The following is a 13,378-nucleotide window of genomic DNA, read 5'->3' as shown; positions in this document are numbered from 1 at the left end:
CACATAGGCGTCTAATTGTCACAGTACTCACAGATAACTTCAGACCGTCTTTGATCAAGAGATAAGTTTTCACCGTTCTGGCTTTTCATCGATCTGTAGTCTCCCGTTTTCTTCCGCGTCTCTGGTTTCGCTTTCCATTTTTAAAGCATTGGAGATCATCATCATCAGCCCATCATTTTCTGCACTTCTTTATACGCTTTCTTTTCCTTAATCAACATTTTGATGAAAGTACGGTTTTTCTTTGGAACAATGTCTGGAACGACCCATTTTTCTGAGGTTTTCGGAGAGAAATGAATGAGCAACGTGTGCTGGCTTCTTCCTTGAACAAGGGCCACCTGGTTCACACCTGTTTTTTCACAGTATGAATGACGAAGTGACTATTTGTTTTATATGACTTCACTTAACTTCACTAATGACTACACATTGAACTCCACACAAGCCCCTTCAATTTATTATTCAATTATACAGACTCAGTAGCATGCATCTGATGAATGTTGGCTTTGTTGGTTTTCTATGACCCTACTACAGCAACTGGTAAATTATTTGCCATGCAGTAATATAATTTCTACCAAAAACAGGTTATTCATGTTGGACGACTATTATTTTGAACACAAGTGTATGTAGCGGGAGGGGCAAAGTTCCCCACTTCCCTCCTGGCGTAGCAATGTATACGCTACAGGCTGTTGTCAATCCATTAATTATAAAAGGAGGTACCTGCAGGTACCACTCCTTCGCTCCTTGGTCCGCCCACTTCCGGGGCCACCTTGGTTGGCTCCTTCTGCACCCATACAGTTAAGGTAGGCTACGCTGCTATTTTAGAAGCAGTCAAGATCCGAACCCATCAACTTCAACATTCGACTTTGTGTTTAGCTGGCCGTTTTGTTTAGCCGCCAGATGAAATGCACCTCCTGTTAGGTGCAGACTTCATGGCCATTAGGTCACGATGCAGCCATGAAATGGCTGCGCTCCATTCCATTGCCATGTGGCTCAATTAAGCTGTTTAGGAGGTAAGGTGGCCTATAAACGGCTTTTATATACTACTCATTGGGTTAATTGACTGTTTCATTGCGCAGGGTTTGATTTGTAGCTGGACACTGCTGTTTTGTAGTAATATTAATGATACTTATTGTTTAATGCATTAGTTTACTTTTCTTCTGTATGAGTTTGTATTGTCTGACTGCACTTGACTGTGTCTCCGAGGAAGAACTTTGCTATTGCATTGAGGTCCAGCTATTAGTTGGCGTATGTGGTGCATTGAGCGGATGTTGTAGATTATGTTGTTGAGACGCTTGGCATGACTACTACTCCTACATTTCTTCCTCTTCCTGAACTATGGCAATTGTTACGTGTGGATTACGCCTTAAGAAATGTGGTGCGTTTGAAGACAGCGCTTGATTATCAGTTAAGCGACGTTGAAATTTACACAGCAAGCAGGGATGTCAATACGCTTATTTCAAGCTTTAATATGTAGCTCAGATTTGGATGTCTCCATTCTTATGAATTGTCCTTGGCATTGTATGAGGTAAAGATCTGAAGGTTGACACAGTTTTTACATGATTTCTTTGTTGAAACAATGTATGGCTATCCTAGACAATGTAAAACCGGAGACGGGCAAGTTAAAGCTCATTGGATGTCTATAATTGATGATTTGTGAATGACAATAACTAGCAAAGCATGAGGTCTTTGAATGCCTTGGCATTTTTTCAAACCTCTCAGCAAAGTGTAATTACAGTAACTTGATATTACTTCATTCAGTGAATTCCCATTGAGATTCCTTATTCACTATTGTGACCCAACTGTGTAGTGACCAGCTTGTGATAGACCCCCTTTTGGGCAAACAGCTGCTGGTGTGTCCCTTGTTCAACCACCACACCACCTTGAAAGACAGCGATGCGGTCTGCGTTTTGGATGGTGGACAAACGGTGCGCTACAATGATACATGTCCTGCCCTGTCGGGCTTTCTCCAACGCCTCTTGCACCACCTGGATCAAACACAGCTTGCGCTAAAAATCAAAATGGATTCACACCGTACCAGACAGCCATATATGGAGTAATCACGCACCTTTTCGCTCTCAGTGTCGAGCGCAGACGTGGCCTCATCCAGAAGCAAAAGTTTGGGGTTACGGAGGATGGCTCGGGCTATGGCTATTCGTTGCTTTTGACCACCTGACAGTTGGGTTCCCTTGTCGCCTGCTTGAGTGTCATACTTCTGCTCCAGGAAACAAAGTCAGTGCATAAGATGTGACAATGGGACAAAAATTGCCTTCTATGATAACTTCAAGGCAATGGTTTGAGAAAAATACTTGGTTGTATTTTCTGAAAACTGTGGCGAAATCTAATAGAACTGAATGGTTAAATGAGGACAATATGACAGTATGGGTTTCGATGGGTGTTTTTACCTTTGGCAATTTTTCTATGAAGCAGTGAATGTTGGCGGCCTCAGCAGCTGCTTTAATTTCCTCCATAGTTACATTGCGACTGTTGTCTCCGTAGGCGATGTTTTCGGCCAAGCTGCAGTCAAACAGCACAGGCTCCTGGGACACGATGCCTATCTGAGACCTCAACCAATGGAGGTTCAGTTCTTTCACGTTTACTGAATCAAACATCTAGGGAGAAAAAAAAAGACAAAAAACCCCCGCACAAAAATGTGAAACAAGACATTGATGAAGAGCTTCCCAACCAAGTTTACGCTATAGTGTCACAAGGTAGGCTAAAATAACTGAGGTTATTTTAAACACGGGCAATCAAGCATGTTGCTTGGTGTCATCAATACAGCACAAACAAAGAATAAATTTAAATGCCTTATTGTCAATGTATAGCAGGTGTGCAACAAAACTGGGAGAAACAGAGAAATGAAAAAAAAAAAATTGTCTCACCACATTCCCTTGGTTGGTGTCATAGAACCTCTCCAGCAGCTGGATGGCGGTGCTCTTACCGCAGCCACTGCTTCCTACCAGGGCCAAGGTCTCTCCCTTGCTCACGTTCAAATCCAACCCACAAAGGACAGGAACATCAGGGCGTGAGGGGTAGTTAAACTTAACACCTTCCAACTGCACATTACCATCAAATTGGTCCTGGAGTTATAAGGAAAGAGACACGCCTACTTTATCAATGCATTAAATTCTGTTTGGCAACTTACCAATGACTTTCCCGCATGTGAGAGATTGTCGATAGCAGGCTGGGTGTTCAAAAGCATCATGATGTGAGCAGCCGATATCTTGGCGTTTGCATAGTTTGGAGAAAGTGAATGAGCCTCCCCAACAGCCATTGAACCATATATAATTGACAGCATCACTCTGAAAAAGTTTACATTTGACTCATTAGGCATGATTAGTAGGGATTGGACGAGACACAAATTGCGCAAGATGAGACGTTTCACAAGATTGAGTCCAGGAAAATGAGATTTTTGCAATTAACACACTCGTGCGAAAATGCAATTAATTTAGCCTTTGTATGTATGCAACATTTTACCATCCTTTGTCTTGAACTGCACAAGCAAAATATCACTACAAAGTAATCAGATTGTCCTGTATTTTTCCTGAGTTGAATGAATCAGCACTAAGAATAGATATCTGTTACTTTCCGTTCTTAAACGACTTCATTCACAGTCCATAATGAGGAGATTTTGCTCACAAAAATACTGCCTGAACGTTCATTCGATTGTGCTCGATGAGCCAAGCTCCAAATGCGAAACCGGCTGCATAGGCGAAGCAAAGCATGCCTTCGGATAATCCGTAGACTAAAGCGTGCACGTGGGCCTTTTTCTCTGAGTTTCTGGAGAGAGAGTGAGAAGAACACTTGAGAACAAACGCATGTTCATTTTATGCACAGGTGATCGAGGATGGTCTCACTTACTTGTAGAGAACTTGAATCTTATTTTCATACAAAGACTCAAACGTGGCTTCTCTGGTCAGAGATGCAACCGTACGGATATTCTCGATGGCCTCCGTAACAATCTGATGAGACGCCGTGAAAAAAAACGGCACATCGCATATCACGGGATTTTCAACAGAAGGACGGTTAATGCCCACCTGTCCAGCCTTCTCTAGCTCCTTCTTGTTCTTGTCTGCTTTTCCAGTTATCATCTGAATCTTTAAAATTCCAGCCACAACCATGATCGGCACAAACAAAAGCATGAGCAGGGTCAGCTCCCAACCATACAGAAATGAGATCATTAAATTGCTGAACATGTTGGTCGTGATCTGGACCATCGTGGCCAAATGTAGTCCTGTAACCTGAGCAGAGGTGAAAAAATGATTAAATATGCTGTGAAAACATGGGACGAAATGAAGCGTTTTCAGTACCCCTTGGATTTGAGCAGTATCCGACGCCAGCCTTGTTGTGAGGGCACCAACACAGTTTTTGGGATCATCAAACCAGCCGAGGTCCTAAAAGATCAATACATAAAAAAGGGAAAATAATCCAAATGTAACTCTTAAATCATAGACTCTTCAAGATTTTTTTTCTTCTTGCTATAGTTTACTATATTAGCATCTTTGGTGCCTTCGTTAGCTTTGGCTACAGTCACAGCTGGGCGCTTTCCTTTTATGTGGTAGACTAATCTTCCATTTTTATGTCTTCTTTCTGGCCCTGAACTTGCCCTCATCCATAAATTAGGATCTAATCATCATACAGAAAACCCTAGGCAGAGATTAGGAATTAGATAACCAGATTTTTTTTTTTTGATTTTTTTTTTTTTTTTTTTAAATGACGTGTTACCCAGGACTGTGATTAATTAACCACAATGAATCTGACAGCCCTAATTTAATTCAGATTTTTTTAAATATACAACATTTAAATGTATTCATTTGGGGGCATGTTTTCATATGCTCTCATTAGAAGTTGCTACATGCATTAGCTGCTTGGTTACTTGGAAATCCCAGTGCCACACACCTGCCTCATCATGGCCTTGAAAGCTGCAAGTCTCAGTTTTATGGTTAGGATATCTCCAGATTTTCCAAAACAGAAACCCTGTAAAATGTGACACACAGAATAACGCTTTGATATTGACACATATACAAATGTGACTGCGTCAAACTGATTAGACAGTAGAATGTTAGAATGACAAAATCGTTAGTCCTGTGATTTGACCGTCTGGCGTCAACCATAGTACGGTGGGACAGACTGGTATGTTGTCTTTATATTACCATATTTTCCGCACTTAAGGTGCACCCCCAATTAATGGCACATTTTAAAACTTTTTCCATGTATAAGGCACACCGGACTATAAGGCGCACCCTCAATTAATGACATATTTTAAAACTTTTTCAATCACAATATAGTAATACTCAAAGTAATAACAATAATAACTCTAAACTCTCAATAGCATAGTAATTCAATGTCAATATGACCAACCCTGTTCAACTGTAAACACACAAAAGAAACAGGTAAAGCTTACTTCATCACTTCATTCTCAATCTACGAATCTCAATATTGATCCATATATAAGGTGCACCTGATTATAAGGTGCACCATCAGCTTTTTAAAAAAAAATAAGGCTTTTAGGTACGCCTTATAGTGCGGAAAATAAGGTATCTTGCTTTACTAAATCTGTCATTCCTTATTAATATGAATGCTGAAAACTCAGGATCAGGACATTTATTTTAGTTTAGCTAACTTATTCTTGTTTGTCCTAATATTTCACTCTTATTGATTCACTGGCAGTTTGTTTGTCCCTGTAATTGGCTGGCTCTAGAAAATGAAGTGTGCCTTATAGAAGTAAAATACGGGACACAAATTTATTCACTACCAGCGCAGTAATAATGGACTTTTGAAAAGCCATCTATGGCAGTAGATGAGTGAATGGGTATTGTGAATATAAGTACAGCTACCTGTAAAAACTTGGCGAAAAAAGCTACAAATCCAAGAATGGCACACATCAGGCAAAGGTATTCTGCATTCTTTTTTATCAGCGCTTCATCATGTTCAGTAAACACCTGAAAGTTTGGAAGAGAAGTTTTGTTTATTCAGAGCTGTCCTTAAAAAAGTTGTCTAAAAATAGACTCACTACAGTAGTGCTGGTTGACAAGAGTTGTAACCTACACCCATGAAGTTTGCGAGGATAAGTGCGTACATGGGCTGGATTATTCCAAGAACTGCAGCAGAGATGGTCCCCAGCAAATTGTAATGCCACTCGGGGAGGTTGAAACGCATCACTTTAAGTAACGACAAAGGCGGAACATTTTCGTGCTGCGGTTGACAAGGAGAGACCATTGATTAATGTTGCAATTTCTTCTCTGCTGGATACAGAAAGCACTAAAATTACCTCCTCTTTTTTGCCTATGTCATCCACCAACTTTTCACTCTCTTTGCTTTGCTCTAAACCAGTAGACAGAGACATTTTTGTCAACTTTCTTCTACTTATGGAAAGTTCAGATGATTTTTTGGCTGTTGGACTTTTTTTACTTTGTATACAATTCTGCTGAAAGTCATCCATGTCTTTTTGAAATGTCTGCAAAATGGGTAAACAATATTAAGCATTTTGATTAGGGGTAGATGAATATCCCTTCCATGTTCAGTGAAAGTTTTATTCTTTTCATTCCAGTATTACCTGCATCGTAATGAGACTATGGTAAACACCAGTTTTTTCCATCAGTTGTTCATGAGTCCCCAGCTCAACAACTTCTCCATTTTGGAAGCCAGCAATCATGTCAGCATTTCTGATAGTTGAGAGCCGATGAGCCACAATAATGGTGGTACGACCCAGTCTAACCTACACAAGTCAAAGAAAAGAGTTATTGTTTTTCCTTTTACCGCAGCTCAAGCATCAAGTGTCCTCCACCAGGGTTGGAGATGGTCCCTAGTCCAACCTTTAGTTTCCGACCATCAGGAACAATGCTGCTGTTTTGTCAATCGTTAAATAATTAGAAAATACTTTTAAAAAAGGTTTCATCAATCTTTTCCGTCTTGGACTTGCACAAAGGTGGAGTGCTCTCGAGGTTAGTTTGAATAATAGCTTTGCTATGTCTTGTAATGGGAGCACCTTTAGCTGCAGTTACAGCTGGGTGCTTTGCATTTATACAGTAAGCTAAACTTGAGCTGCTTCTGTGGAAAGCAATTTACCTTTTATGAAAGCAGCCGTCAAGGTTTTTTTTTTTTTTTTTTTTTAACAGTTAAAATGTCCATTCATTGGACCGACAACTCTCACATGCTCTGCCATTTTCACGTATTCCTTCTGCTTCTGAACATGCCCTCTCAGCCAAAACAGGAGCCTGTTAGGTTATGCCAAACTCAGTGACATCAGTGGCTGCTCGAGGGTGTAATTGACCTTTTTTCCAACTCCTAAGAACTCGACCACAAGAAGCCAGATGTAAATAATAACTAATTGTATCAACATACAGAAAGCATAAAGAAAGATATTAAAAATGAGATGAACAAATTTGGACTTTAATCTGTTATTTAGACATCCCTATTTTTTTTTAGATAGGAATTAATATACAGGTTGTGGTGTTTTATACCTTGTCCAGCGCATCCTGCACAACAGCCTCACTCTCAGCATCAAGAGCGGATGTCGCTTCATCCAGCAGAAGGATTTTGGGGTTCCGGACGAGCGCCCGGGCAATTGCGATCCTCTGCTTCTGTCCTCCGCTCATCTGAGTCCCTCGGTCTCCAACCAGCGTCTCAAACCTCTGCTCAACAACAACAATCTCATTACTGGCTCGTGAAAAGTAGTTCGGGAGTCGAATAGAGTCATACATCTGGAAGGTTCATGATGAAGTCGTAAGCGTTGGCCTCCTTGGCGGCTTGCTCCATCTCCCGCTGCGTCACATCGGTCCGGCCGTATCTGATGTTTTCGGCTATGGTGGTGGCGAAAAGAACGGGCTCTTGACTCACCACGCCAATCATCTCCCGCAAGTAGCGAACATTCAGGGAACGGATGTCATGGTCGTCAATAGATATCTAAAACATATGGAAGACGATATGGCGCTCGTTTCAATTTGTTTAGTGTTGCAATGTAGGTGATTTGATTTAGTATGTTGGTTTCTTGCGATTACTCATTTACGAAAGGTTTTAGAAATGTGTACACACAAATCCCTCCTGAGGATCATAGAACCTCTGCAAGAGCCGAATAATGGTGCTTTTCCCACAGCCGCTGCTTCCCACTAAGGCCATGGTCTGTCCACTCTTCACACTCAGGGACAGGTTGTTTAATACCTGCAAAGGATGATCAGTATGGAGTGGCGTAGACATAGGCGACTGGGTTTTTCTATTAGATGATGTTAAAGAGTATGACAAGCTCACTTTGACATCTGGCCTTGACGGGTAGTTAAAGTGAATGTTCTTTAACTCGATGTTTCCAGAGAGCGAGTCGGGCTTGAGGCCACTTGCCGAATAGCTGTCGATGGTCGGGTTCTGTCGAGTCAAGTATTTTGTTTTTTTTTTTTTATCTCAGGTGTGGTTTGATATTTGGTTACAGCGGGAAAAAAAAAGTAATTCCATCAGAAATACAGTACAGGCAAAACACTTCTTTGTGTATTTAAAATCCAAGAACAATTCTTGTTTTGTACTTTTTGGTATTTTGAGGCAGTACTGTATTGAAAAAGCAAAGTGAAAGCTCCAATTTAATGAGGAGGGAGAAAAAGTTCTCACACTGTCAATGATGGTGTAAACTTGGTGTGCAGCTCCTTGGGCAATGACAAAGCACTCTGCGTTAGGTGAGGTCTGACCCAGGGCGAAGGCTCCAATGAGCAAAACGAATAAAATCTTAAGACAAAAACATCGTTAGTTATACATCTAGGTATTCTTTTTTTTGATAAAAATGACATTTTGTAAAGTTAGTAAGATGAACTTCTGATCAGGCTACATGATTGGCATATTGGTATTATATATTTTGAACAGGTTCAGTATCAAACCTTAGCCAGCAACACACTATATTTCTTTAGATATCTCAATTGGAATGAATCGGGTTATATTAAGATTGGAAACATAAAATCAGGTGATAATGGCTCTACTCACTGTCAGCATAGTTCCAATAGTGTATTCTTCATCTTTACTCAAAATGAGCGTACTCCCATACCAGAAGGCCAGAGCGTAAGAAAGGTAGACCATCATGAAAGAAAAAGCCATGATCACGTTCGAACTTAACAACTTCTTTAGTCCCAATTTCTCCGCGTCATCCAAATTCTTATGATATCTGTAAGGTGGAGACCAGAAAATTTGCATTGGTTAAATGAAAAGTTATTTGAAGGTCCATATAGGTAATACTGACATCTGGCCTCGGCATATGCACGTAGGTGATAGCTTATGAAATATTTCATCAATCAGGTTCTGGTCCGAATTCAAGAAGGCTTCTGCTCTGAGGGGGCCGACAAAAGTGACCTTGATTTTGATGGGCACAGGGGACCTGTGCAAGTCATGTTGCTTTCATTGGTTCATATAGACACTGTTACACGAGGCTGGAAAAGCTATGATAGCCTCCTTCCAGTGATGCTCTATAACAGCTGTTCTCAGATGTAGTAAAGCGCACCACTGGGGGTACTTGAAGGCACTTCAAGGGGTATGTGATAATTTAACTGGGTTTGTGAGGTGTCAGCCAATCTAATTGAATGCTTTTCAGTGCCGTGATAGAAACAGTTCAGTTTTCTTTTGAAACTGAGAACAAATTAATTGAAACATGAAGCAACTGATTGCTAAATATCTTTATGGTGAAAAAATTCCAAATGTTGATTGACATTTTGTTACGCTTTATGGGGTTGAACGTTGTCATTAATGATAGACTTCTCAGACAAGTCAGAAAGAAAACAATGTTACACAATCTAACTTTTAAAGTTGCTGAATTAGAGAGATCGCCTTTATTATCATTATACCTGCACAAGTACAAGGCAATTAAATTTTGACTTAATGAGCATGAACCGTCCAAGTACCATACAACAGACAAGGGGAGGCAGACGACAAGGCCCTACGGTATTTGGGTGCTTCGCAAACAGCAGGAAAAACAAAATTACACGAGGAGAGAAAAAAAACATGCCAAATGAACGGCATGGCTTGAGTCATGGGAAAAAAAATCCCTGCACATACCAACAAAAAGTCCCTATAGCACGAGATATACTGGAATGCAGGAGATGTATGAACTATCCCACCTTTTAATTTGAGATAATGACATTTAAAATCCTCCACAAACCTGTCAATTGCTCTTTGCTGACCACTGAAAGCAAATACAGTCCTGATGGCAGAAAGCGCCTCCTCTGCCACTGCACCTGCTTTGGCGTAAGCAGCCTGTTCTTTAGCGGTGAAAGATGTCAGCACCTGAAGAGAAAGCCTTATAAGATTTGCATTTTTAATAGCATAAATGCTGAACAGAGTGGGTAACGTTTACCTGAGTAAAGAGTGCAGCTGAGATGCCCAGCAGGGGACAAGAAGCCAAGATGACCAGAGCAAATTTCCAACCTTTGCTTAAACCAATGATGAAGGATAAAACGAAGGTGGAAAAGGAATTGATCAGCAGTCCTAGCTTGTCTCCTATACCCTCTTGGATCTTGTAGACACCACTGTAAAATTAAAACATTCAAAAATTATCTTCATAATACATTTGTGTATAATGTACTTATTAATTAGGGCCGGACTGATTAATGGGCCAAATAAATTGGCTGATAATGTCCCTGCAAACAACGCACTCCACACTCACACTGCTCTCCGCCCTTATGGTCCCTCCCACAGGTGGTGAGCCCATGGGGAGGGGGGCCCACATTATCCTCCCGGGCTGAGCCCCACCAGGCGCTCGCCAACGAGCACCAGACCGGGCCCCAGTGTCCGTGCAAGGGAAACTTGCATCCAATGTTTTTATTGGGGGTCAGACAACGTCGCGCCTGGGATCATTGGGACACCCAAACCCCTCCGCCACAGTAAGGTGACGCCTCTTGGAGGGGACTATTTACAGAAGTTGTATACAAGTATCACCGGTACCATTATTTATTACACAAAAATCTATACCATCGCCTTGTATCTTTAATAACATAATCCTAAAATTTGTTCGAGTCATTCAATGGACCTGCAGTTCAAAGTAAAGCAAATCTTTTACTTTTTACAAGTTATAATTATATGAGCAATGCAAGGCACTTGTGTAAGGAATTGACCTGGATGTCATTCATTGACTCACAAGTCTAAGTCACAGTTGGTATAACACAAATCTAAAATACATATTGAAAATTAAATGATGCATAAATGTGTTAAATGATGCTAAATGACATCCATTCAATGACTAGCAACACAATTATATATGATGAGAATTATCGTCCTTATAACTCCACTAATTGTTCCATGCAATGCATTATGTGGATCAAAGAACAATTTTTTGTCTTCAAACAACACATCTACATCTACTCAGACTTAAAACATGCTACCGGTGTTTGATTTATTAAACTGTAGACTTTTTCAAACTTCATTTGTATTGGTCCACAATAAAAACTATCAACTTAAAGTGTCCTCTTTTGGGATCATAGTAGAGGTGTGTTCACAAAAATAAATCATTAATTTGACAGGTAACGAGAGGTGGCATGTGACAAGTTGGGTCGAACCATTCTAGTATGGTGGAGAATCTGGCATTTTGAAATAATAAAAGTGAATGACTTACTGACATAAAATTTATTTTATGATTTTTTTTTTCCTTGAAACATTTAATTAGGGTAATTCAATAATTATTTTTAAAGGCTTTTTGCACGTTTATTTTTATTTAACATCTCGAGTACCCCCTGAAGTTCCTTAAAGTAGTTAATATTTGGTTAGCTGACAGAGAAATGGACTGATGTTTACAATTTGGGTCAACATTTACCTGCAAAACATTTGAAAAAGCCCACCTATTTGGGTTTACGTATTACTTACTTGACGAGATGAGTGTTAAGCGTTGCTGCCTCATTGACATCAAACCAGCCGATGTCCTGTCGCATGATACTGTGGAAAAATTGCTTGCGGATGCGTTTGACCTGTCGAGCAGCAGCCAGTGCAAAGAAAGCAGCCTGTATGTAGGTAGCCGCGGTAACGATCCCACCCGCAATGGTATAGTAGATGGCAAAACTGTTATGGAAGAAAAACAGTTCATCAAATATATCTCAACTTTTTGGGGAACGTTTGCAGTCTGTGTCACCTGAAAGTAGATTACTAATGAGTGAAGTAAAGCTATATTCAAATCTTGCTCGCAGATTAAACATCAAATACGCCAGAAATGGCAAATTCAGGTCCAGAAAGTAAAAACCCTGCCAGGTTTGCCTTTAGCACTCTGGAATCTGCATATTGCACCTTTAAAAACCCGATCTCACCGGGCAATGTCTTCCTGCAAGGTGCTTTTCAGAATCATGATGGTGGAATCTGAAAAAAGGCAGAATATCATTGAATATTCATTGCTAAGTCAAATAGCTCTTTGTTGCCATCTCTTTGTGAACTCACTGGGTTGGCTGGCGTTGAATTTAGACATTTTTGAGTACAGGATGAACGTGTCCGCCACATTCCCAGAAACAATGCACACAATGGGAAATGTTGCCCCATGGACCACCGACAGCACAGTGCCGAAGATAATCAGAACAACATCTAAGCCGTCTGCAAACCTGAACTGAGTTCATCAGAAGGAAAAGAAAGTAAATGCCGAATGGTGTGAGAAACCTGTTTATTGAGACAGAAAACTTACCAGTCCAATTGGGCCAACTTTAGCTACCTTGGCCTTGTTGACTTTCTTCTTTTCAGTTTTTACATCACTAGGTCAAAAACGAAAACTTTTAACTGCTTTTATTTTTTTCCTTGGGACATTAGTATTTTTTTTAATATCATTATTTAACTAGTATCTCTATAAATATCTACATATATCCATAGCTTTCTCTCTCTTCCTCCCTCACTCTGTCTATATACTTACTGTATGTGTGTATATGTGTGTATGTATATATATATTTGTGTGTATGTACATATATTACATAGTATAAGTAAGTATATACAGTACAAACAGTTTGAACACTTTACCTTAAGTCCATTTTTTGCAGCGTGTCTGTTTCATCCATTTGAAAGTTATGTCAAAGGAAAACAAAAGTTAACGTGCTTCTCGAGGGATTCTTAATAGTCCTTCCTGAAAATCAAGCCATGTCAGTTAGTACGACAAGCACTTGATAGTGAAGAAAAAGATAAAACGGAATTATACCTATGTGCTTCTGAGCTGTCGGCCTTCCACACCCTTGTTAGTATTCCAATGTTAAAACAGCCCTGACATAGTTTGAGCTGGAAAATTGTGAGCACACACACTAAAGTTAACACAACTTTCAATTGGCCTAAAGCATTTTTCCAAACTTACTCTGTAAGTTTATATAGAATAAATCGATGATATATGCAGTACAGTATACAAACACTTGTAAGTAAATGATAATTTGGTCAATGCAAGTTTATTCAACCAACTTTCATCTTG

The 13,378-nt window shown here is 40.1% G+C and overlaps 1 protein-coding gene across 1 annotated transcript; it reads right to left on the bottom strand.

The window, feature by feature from the left end:
• Positions 1-1,615: 1,615 nt before the first annotated feature.
• LOC148425330 (ATP-dependent translocase ABCB1-like) lies at positions 1,616-13,004 on the bottom strand. The gene is made up of 27 exons (XM_088410893.1): positions 12,943-13,004; positions 12,617-12,683; positions 12,379-12,541; positions 12,252-12,300; positions 11,818-12,009; positions 10,316-10,487; positions 10,121-10,245; positions 8,956-9,133; positions 8,590-8,703; positions 8,242-8,352; positions 8,029-8,154; positions 7,696-7,899; positions 7,458-7,628; positions 6,551-6,712; positions 6,266-6,451; positions 6,043-6,189; positions 5,832-5,936; positions 4,894-4,971; positions 4,305-4,388; positions 4,032-4,235; positions 3,856-3,956; positions 3,634-3,774; positions 3,140-3,296; positions 2,877-3,074; positions 2,400-2,606; positions 2,063-2,209; positions 1,616-1,982 (listed from the first exon to the last, which is right to left on the bottom strand). Exons 1-27 carry the CDS (start codon positions 12,951-12,953, stop codon positions 1,776-1,778), a joined length of 3,807 nt encoding a protein of 1,268 aa, XP_088267019.1. The 5' UTR covers positions 12,954-13,004; the 3' UTR covers positions 1,616-1,775.
• Positions 13,005-13,378: the final 374 nt, after the last annotated feature.

Source organism: Hippichthys cyanospilos, chromosome 3 (genome assembly GCF_059441005.1).
Source record: "Hippichthys cyanospilos isolate Australia breed blue-spotted pipefish chromosome 3, RoL_Hcya_1.0, whole genome shotgun sequence".
Classification (NCBI taxonomy): domain Eukaryota; kingdom Metazoa; phylum Chordata; class Actinopteri; order Syngnathiformes; family Syngnathidae; genus Hippichthys; species Hippichthys cyanospilos.
This window is presented reverse-complemented; position numbering and strand designations above follow the sequence as displayed.